This window comes from Sturnus vulgaris, chromosome 3 (assembly GCF_052056855.1).
Source record: "Sturnus vulgaris isolate bStuVul1 chromosome 3, bStuVul1.hap1, whole genome shotgun sequence".
Classification (NCBI taxonomy): Eukaryota; Metazoa; Chordata; class Aves; order Passeriformes; family Sturnidae; genus Sturnus; species Sturnus vulgaris.
The window spans coordinates 56,372,041-56,393,375 of NC_142245.1; the positions used below are offsets into that span (position 1 = coordinate 56,372,041).

A 21,335-nucleotide genomic window follows, 5' to 3' on the forward strand; every position below is an offset into this window, starting at 1 on the left:
AAACTTTTATTTACATTGAGAAAGATTCTTTGCACTATCTTGTGGGTTGGAGGAGTTTTGGTCCTTTGTTCTGTACATTCAAAGCCTTAATGATTTTTTTAAAATAAATACACATTTATTTAAAAGCTGTTTGAGATGGTTTTGTGTTAGGCCAGAAATCCTCATCAGTCCTCTTCCATGACTGTCTAAAACTGTAGTACAAACTGGAGGGAAGAGGAGAGTGGAGGTTGCCCCATGACTTATGTACCATTTGGCCTGTAAGAGATGGAGGCTATGCCTTCTCTCTTCACCTTTAGTTTCTCTAGTAGAAGAATAAATAATTTGGTTAATTCATTTACATTTCTCAAGTCATCAGCAGATGTGAAAATTATGTATAATGTAGAGCATTGCTGATGCAACCTTAGACTTGGTTGGTGGGGATTGTTCTGGGTGGGAGGGAGACCTGCTGCAGCACATGACTCTTGTTTTCCTCCCTGCAGTCCCCTGCTGATCGCTCCCAGAAGATTCACGCTGGTGATGAAGTGATCCAGGTTAATCGGCAAACTGTGGTGAGTAACTTGCAGCATTACAGACCTTCCCTTGTGCTTCCTCTGCACCACAGGGGCTGAAAGGATGGGGTCAGGAGGCAGTTCTGGTGTTTTCCTGGTGAAATGTCTGAGGCTTTTGAACATTTTATTTTCAAGACAAATTTTATTCTTTGCAATATTTTGATAAAATACACAATATTTATATTTAATGTTCTATGCATCGTATCAAAATATTTCATGTTGCATTTAAGACCTGTTTTAAAATGCCTTGTTGCAATCCACTGAAATGCAGATAAAGAGCTTAAAACCCCCCCCCGCCAATAATTTGCCAATGGTTGTCCAGTCATTTGCATATGGGAACCTGGATGTAATGATTACATTTTTGCTGAGCACATTAGTCAGTGCCTTTCAGTGTGAGAAAGAAACGTGGCAAAAGTAGCTCACTGTGAATCCCCGTGTTTGTCAATTTGAGCATATCCATTCTAGGACTGGAACTGAGATATAAAGAGCACTGCTTGATATCTCAGTATTTAGTTTACAGCTTAAGTAGAGAACTTGGAAAGAAAATTAAGAACCTTGCAAAAAAAGAGCTTTCCAGTTTTTAAAACATTCTTAGGATGGCTTTTTTAAAAAAGAGCTTTCCAGTTTTTAAAACATTCTTAGGATGGCTTTTTTGGATCTCTTATCTCTTCTAGGTTTGTGTCAAAACAAAACAGTCTGACGTGGGGGATTTGGGTTTTTCTTGTTTGTTTGCTTTCAGAAGAGAAATGCTAAATGAAAGATGTTTTTATTCTCTCCCAGGTTGGATGGCAACTAAAAAATCTGGTGGCAAAGTTGCGAGAGAATCCTGCTGGAGTTAGGCTGCTGCTTAAGAAACGTCCTACTGGCTCTTTTCATTTCACTCCTGCTCCACTGAAGAACCTGCGCTGGAAACCACCCTTGGTGCAGGTGAGAGCCTGCCAGCTCCACTCTCATCTCAGGATGGGAATGCCTTGGTTGCAGCTAGAAAACAGGAGAAATCTCAGAAATGCCTCAAAGTACTCATGTTTGAGTATAGTCAAGGCTGGTTAGGTGAAATGGCTGTCCTCTTATGGTTCCTAGATAAAAGGGAGAATGTTCTTGTCTTTTTCTTTTTTTTTTTTTTTTCCTTGCAGTCATATAATGCCCTCTTGGTATACAAAGGGACTAGGTGTGCTGAATATTTTTATCAGCCTGTGTGTCACGGGGGAACTTAACTGAGGCAAAACTGCTGATATGTATGGAATTCATCAGCATGGAGCAATAAATAAATGCTTTCTCTGTTTATCAAAGTAATATGTTTTTTCTGAAATAACTGAAGATTGTTCCAAATATTTGTCCTCCCTTTAGCCTAGTGAAGGGTGAGAAAGTGTTTGTTTTTTTTTTTTTCAAGAAATTATTTAAACTACATGTTTAAATAAGATTTGGTTGTTGGGCAATTCACAGATTGGGTACTAAGCAGACAGAGAAAGTGATGTTAGTAATTCTTAAATAACCAAGTTGAGGAATGGCTTGTTGTATTAGGAAACTTAGAGCTTAATGCTTGCAGGAGCGAACAACCTAACTGAATTTAAAGTAATTATCGGAAATTAATAAAATCCGGGAGAGTTCCCCCTCTTCCTCCTGTTCTGATACAGGTCTCCCTACAGCCGTGGGGATAATTTAAACCTGTGAAATGCTAGTGGTTATCACAAGTCTCCATGAAGGCAGCTTTCTCTCAAAATGGATAAAGATGTATACTTAACTACTTGTTCATCCTTGCTTTCACCAATGCATGTGTCCTGTTTTTGTGGCATCATGCCCGACGTGTTCTACCAGTGTGAAGAGCTGAGGTGGGCTGGTTTATAGGCTGTGCCCAGCAATGTTTCCTTGGGGGAGGGAGTGATTGGAGAAGAAAGGTCTTTGAAACCTTTTCTCTCCTGTAGGCAGACAGGAACCTGGAAAGATGCTGAGAATATATAGAAGTGAGCCACAAAGATGAGCAATGCCCAATCTATTTTTAATTTGCTTCCTTGGCCCTAGTTATATCTATTGATCCAATCTATGTTGAGCCACTATATTCTTGTCTGTGCCTCAGGCACTGGAGTGTGTGGAATAAAGGTAGCATATGCCAGCTTCACAAGGCTCGTTAATCATATCTGTATTTAACAAATTCCATTATTTTAATGCATCTAAAAATAGAAGAGGGGATTTTGTCTCAGTTGCTTTTTTTGTCTGTGGAATTTACAGGAAAAAAAGAACTGGAAAGAGCAAAATATTCTTGAGCAATGCATTACCCATGATAGGACTTCTGTGGGAGGGCCTGTACTGCTAGCCAAGACTGGGGGTGGAGGAAAATGTGGATTCTAAGAGTTTTTAAAGTGTTCGTGCATCACAGAGATAGTAGTTCACTAGGGGAAGAAAATGGTGCTATTGATTATTAAATTATCTCTTTGTGAATGATAAATGAATGTTCAGATATTTGATAGCTGTTTAACATTTCAGACCAGTCCTCTACCAGCTTCAACTCAGTCACCAGAAAGCACCGTGGATACGTCCCTGAAGAAGGAGAAGCCAGCCATTTTGGATCTGTACATACCCCCTCCACCAGCTGTTCCATATTCTCCTCGGTATGCAAACAAACTCTGAACAGAAACCTCCTTCACTGCACTTGTTTCTGAGCTGGCTTGCTGTTAGAGCTCTGTGCAGATCAGATGGAGGGAGCTGCAAATCTCAAACTTTTTTTCTGGCTGCCTAAATGAGTTGGATTGCTTAAATTTATGCTTAAGTGTGATACTACCAGGATTGTAACAGATTTTATTACTGGAAGACTGTGTGCCACAGAGTCGTTCCCAGAACACGAACCAATGTCATCTCTGGTTTTGCTGGGAGTTATGTTTCTGACACTGTTTAAATCCAGCTGCACACAGCAAGAAGTAATTTTTGTCCCTAACATTTTTCACTGTTGGATTTTTTCTTTTTGAGCAAATTGAGTAACTGTTGTGGGAGTTAGGGTAGAAAAGAATGTCATGTTAAATGACGCCTATCACGTTAAATTTTTAAACTTGCAAGTTGTTTAAAACAAATATGTTCCCACTGAAGGGAAGGGAGAGGCAATACATCAACTTTTATTTTTTATCCTGTGGTGTAAGCTATAAAAATGCAGACCTGTGTGCACAGCGGGAGGGGGAGTTATGTATATGGTAAGGCTGACTGTTGTTTGTTCTCAAGTCAATGTTGACTCATGCTAGAACTCTGCCAGCTCATCTGGGAATGTGATGGAAAAAAGGGTTTTCAGGCAAGATGTGGAAGGCAGGCACGCTTCCTGGCCTTCCCTGACATTTTAGGTTGCATGTAGCTAGCCCAGCACAGAAACTGGCCTTTTGCTGCAGGCCTTATGGGTGGGCACTTGCCTCCTGTCTTGTAAGGGCTGATACAGAGAGAGAAGTTATATTACTGCAGTTTTTGAGGCAGGACTGAGAGGAGGGGCTCGCTTAGGTAGGTTCTCTTTACTGAAGTTGGACCCACCTTGACCTTGCTTTTATGGTTACACATGCTCAGCTCTTATTTAAAGATTTGGGTTTTTTGTAAATCTTTTGGCATAATAACAAACATATAGATTTAGTAGATGAATGCCTTTGTCATTTCTTCAAATCATTAAATTTCAAGCACACTGGTGAATTATGCCCATGTGCTCAATTTGTTTATGTTTTCTGAAGAGACACAAAATTATATCGAGCTTCAAATACCTTTAGACCTGAAATTGCAATACAAGCTGTAAAACTTGTCCTGGATGATGTGTGGAAAGGGAAAGGCATCCTGACTTTGACTTTTAAAGAAAGCAAATGTGAGAAGCTATGGCAGGCAGGAAGAGGAGAAAGGACAATTCTTTTGCCTTCTGTTTGGCCATTTATTTTGACCTCTGCATGTTTTCCTTTTCTCTTGAAATTGTGGTGCATTCATGTGATGATTATTCCCCTGCATCATCCTGTTCTCTTCCCTTCCTGGCACGGATCTCCTCTGCTCCACACTGGGAGTCACAGAGCAGTGTTTGGTTTCCCTCCCCATGGCACAGTCTCCACATGGTGGTGGTGTAGGAGAACTCTCCACATGCATACATTTCTGGTGCAACACATGAGTGCAATTTTTGGTCTCTGCACGTCCATGAATAGCTCCTTCCTATTCACTGAGCTGTAGCATTGTTCTTCTGGAGAGCTGGACAAATAGGATGTGCTGTCCAGGGTCTGCTATGAATACTGGAGTATATATGTGCTTAGACAGTCAGCTATGTGTTTTTTATGCCTGACTTGGCTAATGGTTGCTTCAAGCAATAAGATTGTAACATGTAGGAAGGCGGGAAAAAAGCCTCCAGGCAAATCTTAACTTGAAGGGTAGTTTCTCTTCCAAAAGTACTTGCAGAATTTAATCAAAATCATATATGTATATATAGATATATACAGACACCATGAATCTGTTACTGAAACTCTCAAGGAGGGAGATAGAAGGTGGTAAATATTCAGTGACAGTTATTGGACTTCTGCAGTGACTGAAAGACAGAGTCCCTCAGATGGAGATAATAGGTGTTACCATTACACATACAGAGATGGATAAATTTATGTAGCACTACCGAGTCACAACTATGTACTGAGCAGGCAGTGAATCGGGGGCTTTGATGCCCTCAGGACATAAAGGTCTCATTTATCAAAATCTTTTGCAGGAGTGGAACCTCTGAATTTCTCAGTGTGTTAAATTAGGGGCTCGTTAAGAGTGAATTAGCATGAGGGGGATAGCTTTTTTTTCTCCTTGTTAAATATAATGAAGTCTTCTATCACCTGACTTATCTGGGGTTTTTTTCCAGCTTGTTTGCAGCACAATGCCAGTTGTCACGAGCATGACTTGCTGCTAGATGCATCTTTCAAACCTACTCATGTCTGTAGCTTTAAACTCTTTCAAGGCACTAACTGAAGTGTCATGTCCTTTCAGAGATGAAAAGGGGAGCTTTGTGTATGGAGGAGGCAACAAACGCAGTCAGCCACTACCTGGGTCCAAGGGCGCTGAGTCTCCCAATTCTTTTCTGGATCAGGAGAGCCGAAGGCGAAGGTTTACTATTGCTGATTCAGATCAGCTGCCGGGGTATCCCATGGAAGTAAATATCCTACCAGCCAAGATGAGAGAGAAAACACAGTCCTATGGTGAGGTCATTCCTCTCTTTTTGTCGCTGTTGTGATTAGGGCTTTGATCAGTCTGAAATGATTTGTGTTAGAAAACTGCTCATCAGGATTGATTGATATTAAGGCCATTTGTACAAATTGTGAATATGAAATTCTACATCTGAAATAATTTCTCTTAAACGCTTATTTCTGTAATGAATATCATTCAGCTGGGGTCTGCTGGTACAGAAAGCCATTTCCACATGTGTTTTGGTTATAACATTGTGTCCACTCCTGTTCTAAATGACCAAGAGGACAGCTGTTTAATCTCAGCACACTGATTTCTTAGATGTCACCAGTGGAAGTCTCTTTAAATATGATTTTTTTTCTGCAATTTGAGCTCCTTATTGCTTATCTCTCCCTTTGTTTAGCTGGGAAAAGCAAAAAAAAACAATTGGTTTCCTCAACTTTATGAACTCCTCATAACCTTCTATGTTATCTCTAGGAAAACCTCGTCCTCTGTCAATGCCTGCTGATGGAAGCTGGATAGGAGCTGCAGAACCCTTCTCTAGGCCACGAGGATCAGGGAGAAAAGGTGAAGTTTTAGGTTTTGTCCCTCATTCTTGTCGTCTCCAAAATTTCCTTGGGGTGAACTACATGAAAGTGTTTAAATTAGGAATGAAGGATTATGGTTTGCACGTTGCTTGAACCTGATGCAAGGTGACCATTTTTGTGTTTAGCAGGAATTCCAGATGGTAACTGTGAAATTTCTGGGGGTATTCAGTGGTGGGACTCAAATCTTCTGCCTTAGACTTGTAGTGAGCATTAAAAGTTAGCTAGAATGATCTGCTCGGGCAGATCTGTACTTATGACTTTATAGCACAGGTTTACCGTTTTGGTCTTGCACACAGTCCTCTCCCTTTCTACTGCATTTAGTATTGATCATGAAACTACTTTTTTGTTAAATCTTTCTTTTTGTTTAGCTCACTGTGGAGGCTGTTGAAGAAACAAACTTGTTCACAAAATATAAAATGTAGGGCCTTCTAGGAGCTGCTTTTTACTGCTACTGCTGTTAGAAAGGAGCATATTCTGCAGGCATCACTGAATGGGAGAGAGACAGAAGCTCATAACATTTTGTGTTCGGTTGGATGGCTTTTTTTGCTTCCCACGCTGTCCTCTTCCTACCCTCTTTTGCATCTGAAAGATGACTTGAGTCCTGTTAGAGTGGGAAATGAGGATGACTAGTTTATTCTTGGAATCAGTTACGAAAGCTAATGTCTAATTCTAGGTGAAATCAAAGCTGGATTCTATTATTTTCATGTAAAAGTAGAAGTTGATAATGAGAAGCATCAACCTGGAGGGATACTAAGAGAGTGATCACCAGGTGGCAGGGCTGGTTTTTATGTGTATGGGTTTTTGTTTGATTTTACCTTTGGTTTTGTGTTGCCTTTTTTAAATGCTTGAAATGTAACTAAGTACTTCAGGCTTGTATTTAAGCTGTGTTGGGTCAGGACCAAAGGCCTTGTCAAGTAGGGTGTCTTTAGCAGCAGCTGCCTTGGTTAGGTGTCTAGGGAAGAGTGAAAACAGAGAAAGCATCATGAATCACTGGTCAAAACCTGGGAGGGAAGTGTTTACATCTTCACCTGCAAAATTAGTCTTGTCCAGAGTAATATTAGTAGCTTTTAAGTTACTCATTGAGAAGTTTATAATAGCATATTAGAGGAAGGTTTGTTACATCTCACCTATGATAATGATTTATACGAAGGTCTGTATCAGCATTTTTGGTGTGTGTGAATCTGGAATATAACAGTCAAATGGTATCTCCTGTGTGTGGATTTATTTCATTATTTGTTACTTTAAAAACATTAAAGATGCAAAAAAGCTGTGATTCTATTGATAGCTGCTTATGCCCAGGTGTTTTGTGAGCAAAACCCCAGATCTAGGTATTTGAAGTGTAACGAGAACACTTTCAAAAAATAGAAAATGTTAATGGAGGGTTTTGAAGTCAGCCATAATTGGTTTTCCTCCTCCTGTTTGTACAGGTGAAGATGTCCTCTGCAGGTACTTCAGCAACGAAAGGATACCCCCAATCATTGAGGAAAGCCCCTCCACACAGCAGCCGCTCTCCAGGCCAGTGTCTGACAAGCAGTTAGCGAGGGGAACGGATTATATTCGAGGCAGCAGGTGTTTTGTGAATACAGACCTCCACAACAGTGCAACGATTCCTTTTCAAGAGGAAGGTGCTAAAAAATCATCGGTTACATCATCCACGAAATCCTCCTCGGCAGAGCCCTCACTGCTCGTCAATTTGATCACAAGACTGAAATTGTTGACTCATTGACTTGTCCCCAGTGCTGTTACCAAGTGCCTTTGCCTGTTGGTCAGACTTCTCTACTTTGCAGCTTTGCTGACACACAGTGACTAATGCGGTTTTCTTTTCCTGGAGAATCTTACACTTTTGCCTTTTTGTTTGTCATTTTTGATGGATCAGAGAGTTTCACAGTGCAAGGAGGGGAGAAAGATAAAGATCACGTTCCTCTTCCTGGCCAAAAACCGAAGGCGTTTATTCCTGTGGAAATGAGTAAAATTTCAGTGAGGTAGAGGCCACACATGACCTGGAAAATGCATAATGACTCAGAGGAAAGCATTGCATTACTGTGAAGTCCAGGGGCACTTTAGTTGTCTGAATGCTCAGAGGCTGGTGCAACTTGCAGGGTGTCAGAGTATGCAGAACTCACAAAAGTTGTCACTCTTCTGACTGGGAAAATGAGCAGGGAAGCAGCAGTTTCATGCAATTTGGTGATGCTGTTTCAAGTACTACATGAGATCAACCTTGTGAAGAAGAAGTAGTAGGGTTACTGTTCTTTCTCTGATATCCAGAGTTCCTATGAAGTCTTAGGAAGAGAGTTCTCTTATTCAGAGATTTTTAGGATGTTGGACTAATTTAATTATAAATCAATCCAACCTTATATACATATCTATTTTATTGAAATCACAGTACAAATAAGGAGCACTGAACAACTGCAGTGCTCATCTGTGAAGGTATATGGATTGCTACAACATGCCAAGGAAATGCATCTGTAGAGGTGGTGAAAGAATATATATATTTTTTTCCTTAATTGTTTAAGAATGACTTGCTGTTAACCAAAGTAACCTTTTAAAGACAGTCCTGTTGGACTTATGAGAACTTTTACAGTGGTTCAGTTTTTGAATGATGTGTTGTTTTTATGAAAAATATTTGCTATCATCCACTACAACTGTAAGACATCTTGCTATTTTCTATATAGCTCTAATTTTTACCCCTCCAGAATTTTAAAGTAGCATTGAGTATTTTGGGAGGAAAATAAAACTTGTTTAACAAAAGAGGAGCATATTAAAGAGGTATTGTTTAAGAAGGAATGTACATAAGATTGTTAGTATGCAAACAGTTGTGTTTAAAGTTATTTAAATGTTAAATATAGTTGTATATATTTTTACATTTAAACAGATAGAGTTTGTACTTTCCTGTATTGAAGTATTGGGTGCAGCTTAGTCAAATGAAAAGAAAATAAGATTTCGTATTACCTTCTAATTATAAGACTAACTATTTTTGTAGATGATACATTGCCAACAGCCTCTATTCCTTTGGTCTTGTTGAAAAGAAGGATTTATATTTAATAATTGGTGGGGAAAGAGGGAAGTTAAATGCTAGTTTGCACTTAGGACTGGGGCAGGAATCACATGTAATAACAAGATGTTAAAAAAACACTGTAATTCTGTCTGTGAAGATGTCACCATTCTGCTGCAACGAGCTGATGAAATTGTGCTACAGCCCCACAGAGCGTTTCATTCACTTCTCAATTAATTGCTTGATTGTGACTCACTAATGGCTGGGGAGGCTGGTTTGGACCTTTCTGATCAAAGCAGATATATCTGTCTTTTGCCACTCTCCTCCACTCCCTGAGATGGCAGTCTGTACTAGAGATGTGAACTGCTGCTGTGTTTGCAGCTGAACCCTACAGCAGTTTGGTCCCGCCTCCAAGAAAAGGGCTGAAATTGCCATGTTATTGGCTCTGTGGTGTAGTCTAGTCCAGCCTCAAAAAGGCTGAACTGTTCCAAAGGTGTTGTCTAAACAAGACTTGTAAAATGGAAATTCTGCTCATCTTCAATGTCACGTTTTCTGTACATTAAAAATTAACGGGGGCCATCATGCTTAACCTCTTATTGTGTATAGTGAATATAGAGGATGCTCTACAGTTTAGGGGTAAAAAAAGGTACCACAGATCTAGGAATAATTCACAGCTGATATCCTTCTGGCTTAACCTGCAAAAAATTCTGCTATTATGCAAAAATCTCGTCTCTTGATGGTGAAGATACGTGTATCTATCCAATCAAAAACTCTATCTAGACTGACTTCCCTAATGAGTACCTTGTGCATTTCCAGATATCCTGCCATGGTACAGTACTCCACAATACTCTAAATACACTGTCATGGTGGTAAAACTATGCAGTTAATTGGAAAAGATCATAAACCCCACAAAACCAGAAAATAATATTTAATACTCATGCATACATGTATAGGTGAGGGTCATGCACTTTTGAAATATTGAGCAGGCTTCTGTTGTAGTCTATAGAGTATGTAAAAGCCAATACCTTTGTTTTCTCTTACATAACCATTGAAAAAAAAAGATCTGACTTTGGATGGTAATGTGTGAGAGGAAATAAGACAAAAATGAACACTAAGTGGCTTGTAGAGACAGACTGCAGGGCATTTCTCCAAGCTGTGTGTTTCCTCTAGTATTATGGACAAGTAAATTAATCAGTGTTTGAATTCTGAATGACCAACAGAGGTGGACACTACTGAGAGTATGATACTAATTTTGTGCTAGTCAATGAGCTGGTAACTTTTCCTTCCTCATAAGCAGGGCTTGTTTTAAAAACAACATGCTCCATACTCTTAGTGCTTATTGAACAGAAAGGAGAGAAAGTAAAAATCCAAAACTTAACCAAACCAGGAAACAGATGGAGAAGATTAGCTTTATAGTTGTAGAGGAAAAAGACTTTTCTGCTTGCATAAATGTTTCTTTAGTCCAAATCTTGTGTTCTGTTTTATTACACTGTTACCAGGTAGTCTTCACAAACGGCTCTATACCTGCAATCACATCCTGAATAGGGCAAGTTAAACCCTTCATCAGGCTTTAACTTACATCTTGAGAAATGCAGGTTTTACTTCCCTAGGAGCTTTCCTGCATTCATCATTCAATTTTTGGAATATCTTACACATGATCTGGGCAGGAAGGCTTTTGTGTGCATGCATTCTCAGAAATGCCTTTGCCAGCAGGACTGCTGTCTTGGAGGAGTGTGAATGTTGGCTTCTGCTTGTGTTTTCTGCATTAAAATATTCATCCCCCAATTTCCACCATACATCCTACTGCACCATCTCAAAGTGTGAGATTGAAATGCTCATGGGCAACTGGGAAGAAGTGTTGTGTCCTTTGGAGAAACCTTTGTTCTGCTGTTCAGCTGTGGCTTCTTTCTTCTCTGTAGCCTGAGCTTTACTTTACACATGCTGTGGTTATGGAGCACATGCTCCTTGTGGCTATCACATAGGAATGCTTTTGTCTCCTTGCAGGCTGTAAGGTTTTTGTAATGGACAAGAGCTCTTGAGGAAGCCACTGACTTAACTCAGCATATTCTGTGATTCACTTAAGATGTAAAAAGAGCACTCCAAAAAAACTCAGTTTGGAAAATGAAAAAAGAGGGGTCAGGCTAAGCTAAATGTATGGGTCTGTGTTGTGTCGAATGCTGCTTCAGCTGTGTGGCAGTAACTGCAAAGAAAGCACCCCACACAACTGCATCATGCACATTTATTTCTACTGCTACATTTGTATGATGCTAGAACATGAAACAAGGGCAGTCTTTCAAAGCAGTTATATATAGTTCCACACACCACACTTGAGCTGTGAAATGTATGACAAAAGCAGTCAAGAGCTGCTATCAGTGTGTAATTTCACTCAATACTTCTGTGTGTGCTGCTGCTGCATCAGTTGAAAATAGTAACATCTCTTTATCCTGTTGCCTGCACAATGCAAGTCCCTAACCATCAGTTTTGTCTTCCTTTGTGATAGCAACTGCTGCTAAGATTTTTGTCATTCCCATCAGGCCTTGTGCAGGGTCCAAAAGCTTAGTTAGTTTGGGTTGCTCTGGACTTTGTCCAAAAGTGGAAAGTCAAATTTAAAAGTAATATTACTGCTCCAACATCACTTAGAATTGGGATTTTTTTTTTGTTTTTAATGCATACTAAATATGAAACAGGCAGGAGTTGTCTGTTGCACATACTTTGCCAGTGGAAGAAAAAATGAGGCTTACATACTTAGTGGAGGAAAAAAACCCAGACGTTTGGGTATCTTCCAGTTCCTGCCAGTGGGAGAAATGTGTTTGTTTTAGCATGACATAGAATAGATGTAAACATTTCTTTTTAAACCTCCCTGTGTGGTCACCTCAGTTTTTTAGAATGATGTAAGCCACTGACTTTCTCCCTTAAGTGGTTATGGAGTTACCCAATATATTTTTTTGGGAGAGGGCAAAGATATCTTAGGCAATTATGTGATTAACAGGATATGGAGACAGACTACTTAAGCATAAAATAAGTGCTAGAGAGTGCTGAGTTATAGGGAGAATCGTTGGGGTCAGTTTATGATTTCTGGTTTGTTTGTTCTCTGGTGAGGGTTAATGTTCTCTATGCCAGACAGCAGCCAAGGAGTCAGAGGAGAAGTCCAGTTTGCTGTGCCACCTTCAGCTGAGAGGGGTATCTGCTTGGGTTTTTTGGTTTGTTAGTTGGTCGTTTCTGACACCCCACACTCTCCTTCGTAAGTGTAGCCCTTTTTCAGTGCAAGTAGCCAGAGTAGGAACTGTTGAAATGTACCTGTGGAGCAAACCTGATAAGATCCTGATGGATCACTGGGCTGTACTGACTGATGGTGCTCAGCCACCATGTGTTGAGTGCCTTTGCAGGTGAGGAGCCTCAGACACTTGTGACCTTTGCTCAGGGGCTTTTTTGTTTGGGTAATATTTACTGAGAGGCATACAATTGCTACAGTCTAAACTGATATTTAATGTTTTGACCATGTATTTAATGTTTTCTTTTCTTTTTCCTGAAGTAATTGCATGCTTCTCAGTGCTACTTATTAATGTGTTTTCCTCTTTCATCCCCAATTAGCTGTTTTCAGTACCAATGTTTCTATTGAAATCCTCCCATGTTTCCAGTGAAAATGTTCATAATGCCAAGTAGTCACAAATGAGCCATAAAATTTTAATCTGTAAACTGTGAAAGAGCCCCAAACAAAATTCCATTAACAAAACGCAAGGAAAAACACTTCTTTTCTGCCTTGTGAATAACAACTTCATGAATGATAATGAATAATAGTGAAACTAAGGATTTTCATCCAGGTAAAATATCAGCCAAACTTTAGTGGCTGCATCTTGGGTGATTAGTTTGATGATAGTAGAAAAGTGAGGGCTGTAGTTCAGGTATTGTAGATTATTGCAGAGCAACTGTGGTGTTTAAATGTGTCTCCACAGAACATGACCAAAGGCTTTCTTAGGTGTAACACAGTTTTAGCGGAAATTCCCTTTCCCACATCACTGAATGTCCCATTGAACGTGTAGAAGTCTTAATATTGTCTGGCATAGTTCTCAACTCCTGGTTTCTGGGGGGGGCAAGTTGGTATAAGTTCCTATAAGTGAGTAGGATGAGAGCAAAATAAATGATGTCCTAAATTAATTATTTCCCTTTTCTTATGTCCTTCTTCCTCTCTGACCTTTTCCTCCCTACATTAAGGCTAAGGGACTTCCCAAGGGTTTATTTCACAAACAGCAATAAAGTCTTTAATATTTATAGCATAATCAGTTTGTTTTTATGTCCGAGATAGTTTTGGCCAGAGCCTTCCAGCAAAAATAATGCTGCCCAGAAGGCAACATTTCCAAGTTCTTGATTCGTATAAGAATTCCTCTCTGCTTAGTAAGCTGTTGGCTTAGATTCTGCTTTGAAGTTGCTTAGACCACCCCTAGCAGTCCTTGTTCCTTTAGGTTCAGACGCATCAGCTTCTTATCACTGGATAGGAAGAAAGGTCTGTTTTGTCTCCTATTTCAGAGTTTGTAATGCTGGATTCATTGGAGAGATGGATGTGGACCTCCTGCCCATCCCTGCCTGCCTTCTCCTGCTGTCTGAGCAGTGGCTATGTGGGGTGGAGGGACAAGAAGGAGAGGGGAAACCCATCAGCTAAAGCAGCAGCCCCTCTCTTCCCTCCCCTCATCTCAGGATAGGATTGACAGGTCTCTGAATAAAAGACTATGTGACAAGATATGTGATTTGCTGTTTGTTTTCCTGTGGAAGTGTGGGAACATTGGGAGGGGTGATGTGTCGCACAGTGTTAGCACAGAGATGATATGAGAGCCATTATCTAAAAAACCAGAAAGGTTTGGCAGCATGTGAGCTCCTGGTATGGCACAGGTATCTTTCACCTAGTGCTGCACAGAGAGGCCCTTATTTAAGCAAAGGGGATGACTGAGCTGGGGCTGTCTGGGGGAGGCAGTGGGGCAGACACCCCGGGGTGCTCACACATGGGTGAATCTGGCCACAAGAAATGTATTTGACCTGCTATTGCCCGTGGTGGCTGCTGTGCTTGGAATGGATGTGGTCTGTGTGGGAAATGAGGCTTTCAGAAGGATGTGGAAGAGGCTCAGGTTTCGGCATCATGACTCATTTTCCCAGTGGCTGACCAAAGCGGGGGAGGCGTGATGGGAAGCTGTGATGAGAAGAGCTGCTGTCTTTCTCCCTATCAAGAAATGCCAGGGAGTGAAAACAAACATCACCAGAAGTCTGAAGTTCAAAAAACCCGAATCACGCACGATAACCAAAGCACATGACTTCTCCCACAGGTCACTCCTGCAAACGTGGATTTTTCATCTTCAGTTTGCAATTCAGTTTTTGGTGTGTTTTCAAAATGCAGAAGATTTTGGACGCCCTCGGGTCTCACACAATGTTTGCTGTTCATGTAGCTGGCTGTGAAGAGAGACATTTTGGCTAGGGAGGCTGACTCTGGCAGTGTTGTCTCAGGGCAGGAGCTGTAAGGTGAGAATTGCATCACCCTGACTACTTTGATACAAGCTTTTTGGGCTGGATGTGTGTGACATACCTACATTTTAAAATGAAGTGGAAGTCAGTTATAAAATCACAAAAAACATACAAAAACCATTAGTGGGAGAAGAGATGCTGCCAAAACATTGTTCTTTGGTTGCTTTCCAGTACTCTTGCCTAGTTGCCACCCCTAAGACAAAATTCCAAGTGCTGCCCTGGTGGAAGGTGGCACAGTACAGGACCCCAAAGACTCATTTCCATTGATCAAAGCACAGGCCAAGCAATATTTCTGTTGTTTTTCTCTAGGTCTTGAGTGATTTCCAGTGATGACTAGTCTATTCAGTCTGTTGCCACCTTTTCCCTTTGTTCAAGGTGCCCTTGCTGAGCACCTCAGGCAGTTTTGGCATTGTCACACTTGGGTGCCTGCAGAAAGCAATGTTGTGTTCAACACATGTGTGCTGCTTTCATACCTGAGCATTAATAAGAAATTCTCCTTCTAAGTAAACAGGGTTTGTCAGGCAAGGAGATTCTGTCCTCAGCACTAGGTCTGATCGTTCCTTCTACTTTTTGTGCCAAATCTGGTTCATTAGAGCTGTTTCTGTTTTAGGATTGAAAGGGTGAAATGAAAATAGGATCTTGTTGGTGAAGAAGATTCAAATGAACAATTTGAACTAATTAAAATAAATAATAAAGGCCAAAGAAACTAGAGAAGTAAAACCGGGCACTAATTCTTTATCTGAGCAGTGCTAAACAAAATATAGACAAAGTAAATGTGTATGTGTTTCTCATTTGTGTGGGGTTTCATATCTCAGCCTCCTGTCTGGAAACCTTTAATATTATTCTCCTACAAGTTTATTGACAACGAGCTGCAGGTAACTGTGGGATGCTTATGATCAAGCTGCTGCTGTATTATCGTGCTGTTGTATTTTGGAAGAGCAGACTGCTTGCTACCCCTGGGTTTTCTGTTCCTTCCCAGCCCTCCCACTCTAAAACCGATGCACATCACATCAGATAGCTTTCAAAATTATAAGTTCGTCACTAGATCCTCTTTTCACTGTCCTACTCAGTTCAACTTTCGAGAACAATATGAAATGTATTTTTAAAGGCTGAAGATGCTGCAATACATAATCACAGGTAGATGTAATTATTGATTGGTTTGAGAACTGGAGCCATTTTAAGGTAACAGATATGCTGCTGTATTTAAGATGAAAAGTTCTTCAAGTAGAAATTGTGTTATGTACTTGGACTATTAAATACACGCTTGATTCAGAAATGCACAGAGCACCGTTTGTGCCACTTAAAGTTCACATGGAAAAGCTGAATCATCCAAGCCATCTGAATGATGCACACTATTTGGTAGTTGTTTTCTTCAGCAGGCAGCTGGTGATCTCTCTTCCTGTGTTCAGGGCTTGGGTGGGGGAGGAAAAGGAAGACAGAAAGGAGTCTCCGGGGTGGGGGAGAAGCTATTGCTTCATGTGTGCAAACTTTATGGTTTTCCTGAGATCTCTCTAAATTTGTGGTAAGTTAAAACTCTATTAAGAGGATTGAAGAGGCAATATATACTGCAACTAGGTTATAAAGTGGTTTTATTTAAAGTAATAATGCTTTATGAACATTTTAGACATGATTTGTTTATTATATTTCAAGCAGTTCTTCATGGAGAAAGACATGGTATATGTGCTAGGGCTGGGGATCCTTCAGACTTGGTAACTTCTGTGTCTCCTGCTCCCCTCTTGAAATAAGGAGGTGAACTGTGAGATTCGTTGCCTCAGTCACTGGCCAAAAAATGGTAACTCAATTTCTCGTTTGCTGCTCAGGTTTAAACTTAACACACAATTTGCATGTTTGCCTTACTGAAGCTCAGTGGTAGTGAAGGGCTATTTAGTGCTGGAAAAACTCCCAGGTCAAGAGTGGGACAGACGTGTGACAGGGTTGGGGGGAGCAGTAGTTTTGCAGAAGACCCCACGTGTACTCCCTGCAGCTACATCCTTAGTTTTCTACATTTAGGATATATCTATTTTTCCGTGGATATTTTGTTTATACTGACATTGGTGAATAAGCTGGTTTTTTTATTTTTTATTGATCTATCCCTTTATTACAATCTGTCTTACCTATTTTAGATGGTAAGATTTTCTTTTAGCAAGCCTTGTCTTGTAGTTTTAACTTCCTGAGTGTGCTGGGTTGCGGATTTAATTGTTCTCTATTGTACTTATTAGTACAGTTGAAAGGGTCTAAAGAGCAGCAGAATGGAAAAAGCAATGCAGAGAGACTTTGCTCAGATATTGTTTGTCTGACTTTTCTTTGGGTTTTTCTTTTATCCCAAAGCTGAAGAGGGACTCAACCAGCAGGCATTCAAATCTCCTTTTGAGTCTAAACCAAACTGTGTGACTCTGTCAGTGTGAGTAATGAACTGCCTGGGAATTGATGGCAAATTGCTTGTATTTCTAACCAGCACAGAGCAAAAAGAAAGGGCTGGGGCTCTGGTTCTCAGCAGATTCTTCAAGAGAGCCTCTCATTAACTGTGCAAGGGGGACATTTCCATTCCTTTTGGTGACTGTCATTTTAGGTCTGGCAGTGCCTGCAATAACCTGAAGTACTTACCACAGCGGGTAGTTTCAGTGAGGGGGCAACAACCTCTTTTGCTTAGAAAGCATTGACCTTTGAGAAAATATTAAATCAAACTAAGTTGCATAGTCTTAAGAGAAGATGACTGCATTGGTGTCATGAGAACAAACATTAAAGATTTATGTAAGAAATGTATAGAACAGGAGACAACAAGTTTGAATTACAGTACAGAGCTTGAATTTAGTTGAAAAACCTGATGTCAAGGAGAGTTAAGCACTGGTTTAAGATGCTGAAGGGAGCTATGGAACTTCCATTATTTGATGTCTTAAAGAACAGGTTAGGCAGCCTCTGTCAGAAATAGCCCGAGTTTAATTGATCCTGCTGGGAGGGACAGATTAATGATCTCTTGATGTCTCTACAACCTTATGAATTTGCAGAGATGTGAGTAGGCTGTATGTGATTGCATCCTGGTAGAGTTCATCAAGTACTTTCAGGCCCTTCTGGATAAAAGCCATCATGCATGCTTCACCATAACCCTAGTGAAATTTGGAGGTTTAAAGGACCCTGAAGCAATCAAATGAATGCATGAGAAGATGCAGTTCAGGGGCACCACACAGGAAAAAGTCACGGGGAGCAGTAACATTCAGAATCAGTACTTTTGCAGTTTTGTGCTTATCTAGAGTAAAATCATCATAGAAAACTACCATTGTTGTTCCTTCGGTTGAGGCACTTGCAGAACGTTACAAAAACACCACTTTTTGTTTTGAAGAACGATAGGGGTTTTCCTCTTAATAGAGGGAAAGTATTAGGAACGGTGCTACACTTCTGACAAGGGAAAGCACGTTTATAGCTCTAAAATAAAGTTTGGCCTTTTAAAATCAAGACAATAGACCTACAAATCTGCTCTTTTATACTGCCTCCTGATAGAGTTGAAAGACACATGCCCACATTCCTGCCATTTCAAATTTAATTTTAAATTTTTAAAAAGGAAAATAACTTTCAGACAGGTAGGGCAGCTCTGTGCTTATGGAAGCAGCTTGTTTCTGTATATAAAGTCTTTGTTAAAACAAGTTGTGAAGCAAAAAAACATCCACCTTCATCTTCTTTCAGCCAGTGAGTGGCTCAAGGGTATGAACTTTATGGGGAGACATACAGGTGGCGTGATACCGAGAAATTGATTTCTCATGCAGTGCAAATTGTCAGTGGCCAGAGCCTCCAGAAAGCAGCACCAGATGTCCTGAATATTTTGACATTCAAGTCTGTAGAAAGCTCCAAAGAGGAGGAAGTGAAAGAATGGTGGCAAGTCTTTTGCAAGCAATTTTAGGGATGTGGGACTTCATTTGCACATGATTGTGACAGCTCTTTTCAGCAAAAAGCATGGTGGGAAGTGGGATAGACTTTGTCTTTACTACTCAAAGGACTGAGCCATCTGTTTTTCCATGTCATCAAGAAACATTGTCTGGTCTGCTGCCTTTATCTCTTCTGTGGAATATTTACTCTTTCCATATGTAACACGTGTGCTTCTGCAGACCTGTCAGTATCGCCCTCACTACGATTCAGAGTGCGTGTAAAGCCAGTAGTTATTTTAGGAAGCAATAGCTGAGTCTCTGCATCAGATTTCAAGATACATTTTTGGGCAAGTTTTTAGATAATCCATTTATATGCAGTTGAAGTGCTTTGAAGATATAAAGTGCCATGTTACAGATAAGTACTGATTAGTCATGCAAATAAATGAAGATATTTTAATTAGGGCAATTTCAACATGACTGGTACTGTGGAGAAGAGCCTATGTAAACATATTAAATAGGTAATTTATTAGTGGGAACAACCTGTGATTAAGGGTGTTGTGTTTTAATTTTGGAGGGGAATAATATACTTTGCAAAGTAACAATGCAAGCATAGTAACAGCCTGATAAACGAAAAAACAATAACAAATAACCTCTGTTTTTCAAAGTATTCATAAAATTATAAATGAGTTATTTGTGTCTCTTCATGTCTGCTTGAGCCACAGTACAACTCCAAGTAAGCTGAGCATGCTCAAGTATGTGCTGCCTGAAATGTGTCAGTCTCTCCAGCTGGTCAGTCTGAGACTACTTACATATCCTGTGGTGCTATGGTAGCTTTGTTCTGGGATTTGCCCTTACTTTTCTGGTAGGACCCTTTCTGGCAATAACTTTTTTTTGTGTGTGTGATCTGTCAACATCCTGACTGGGAGTGACAGCAAGTGTCTGGGGTGTTTGCCTCGAGGCCTTCTGGTGTTATGTAGGAGGTGTATGAAGTTTGTCTGGGTCATTCTATATCTACTTCAGAGTCCCTTTTGTATGTATGTGCAATTATTTGTGAGGTGAATAGAAAGGGGAGCCAGGATCAAGGCACTGTTTTGCTTCTGAGAGTTAGAGTCAGACCTTTCATGTTCTTGGATATGCACACCGTGCTGTTGCTTTCCTTGGAATCAGGATTGGGCACCTCTGTGATGAGGAATGGAGCAGAATATCAGACTATTGTTATTGATATGTGCGTGCTTGTCACCTTTGACAATATATCTGGACAATGTAAGTGATGAATATTTGATGAACTACGGGAATACATCCATGAAATTATTCCTTGTCTCTTTGCTTTTAGTGCCAGAACTTGTTTATAGTAGAGTGTGCCAAAGTTAACCTCCAATTAAAAATCAGGAGAGGCAACAGTTTACCCTATGGTAAACACCACGTAGTAGCTCAATTTACTGTCAGTTAGTCACAACACCCACAGTCTTTTTAATTTATGGCTAAAATGCAAAGGTGTAATGTAAGTGGATTTTCCAGTCTGGTTTCCTAGTTTCAGTGGAATTTGCCTGAGCTTTATATAAGTATAAAAGTATTTACATGTTTGTATGCCTGTGGGTGAATGTATGTACCCATGCACTGAATTCTGTTTAAACTACTCAACCATAATATTTGTGATGGAATGGCATGACTTGTTGGCTCTGTCTTTCAGATTCAGTCTTTTACCTTTGCTAAAAACCTTCCAAAGAGCTTAGACTTACAAACTATAGACTATAGTCAAGGAACATGAGTCTGTTGTTGCCATATTTCCCTCTCCACACAAACCCCTTACCTAGGCAGAGGGTAAAACCAGGCTCAAATGAAAGTTTAGTGAAAAAGCTTATGTGTAACTTCTCACTTTATGCCTATATGAAAGGTATAGTTATCTTTTTTTTTCTTTAAATTGAGACTATATAAGAATAAATTTTCACAATCATTGAGGTTGCAATTCCTACTCGGTACAAAAGTTCAGTGAAAACCTACTTTTAATCATTGCTATTCTCCTTCTATGTGAAGGTTATGCTCCAACTGTGTCTATGCATGCAGCTGTGTCTATCTCTGCCTTTTTAAAAAGAAGTCAAATTTCATTTAGTGCTCTGAAAAAAAACCCAAACAACCGCTGTGACTTCATGACCTTTCTAAATTGTGTTCTCTGCCTTTTAAATAGGGACTTTCACTTGAAGGAATTTACAACAGATTTTCCTCTCAGTCCTTCACACTTAGATCTTGGCTTCATTCCAGAGTGTAGAAACTAGATTTGTAATTGCCTTACTTACAAGGTAGGGTTCCCCTTTCTCCGTGTTTGCTTGACTTGTCGAGTTGTAGACTATCAGGCGCCACTTAACCTTCCTTACAAAATGTTTTGTTTCTATTCCGTTTCTGATAAATATCTATTTATTCTCCTGAAAAACCATCATCAGAATGAACAGAAAAAGTAGACTATTCTGAATTTAATTTTTAATATATGAGACTGGGTTTAACAGAATGAAAGAAACTAGATAAGGTGGTCCTCAATTTGATTAGAAGATAATTTGACTTAAAATTCCTGTTGTATTTTTTTCCCCTGAAAATTATAGATTTAGATAAAATTTGGGCAAAACAGTGGTCTGAAATTCTGTTCCAGGCTTTAAACAAGACTTAATCAGAGTAAATGTTTTGGGGAACAAAACCA

General features: G+C 40.0%; 2 protein-coding genes across 4 annotated transcripts in view; both read left to right on the top strand.

Moving 5' to 3' along the window:
- The window catches only part of CNKSR3 (CNKSR family member 3), a 53,772-nt gene extending 43,909 nt beyond the window's left edge, over positions 1-9,863 (top strand). For both annotated transcript variants that reach the window (XM_014886020.2, XM_088161708.1), the window contains exons 8-13: positions 480-548; positions 1,329-1,475; positions 3,030-3,154; positions 5,508-5,716; positions 6,180-6,269; positions 7,717-9,863. In XM_014886020.2, coding sequence (XP_014741506.1) covers positions 480-548; positions 1,329-1,475; positions 3,030-3,154; positions 5,508-5,716; positions 6,180-6,269; positions 7,717-8,015 — 939 coding nt within the window. In that variant the 3' untranslated portion in view covers positions 8,016-9,863. The remainder of the gene's footprint in view (positions 1-479; positions 549-1,328; positions 1,476-3,029; positions 3,155-5,507; positions 5,717-6,179; positions 6,270-7,716) is intronic.
- A 6,396-nt stretch (positions 9,864-16,259) lies between these two features.
- IPCEF1 (interaction protein for cytohesin exchange factors 1) overlaps positions 16,260-21,335 on the top strand; it is an 84,210-nt gene continuing 79,134 nt past the window's right edge. The window contains exon 1 of one of the 2 annotated variants that reach the window (XM_088161709.1): positions 16,260-16,311. The gene's annotated coding sequence lies outside the window, so the exon portion shown is untranslated. The remainder of the gene's footprint in view (positions 16,312-21,335) is intronic. The other variant, XM_014886022.2, reaches the window with a different exon arrangement.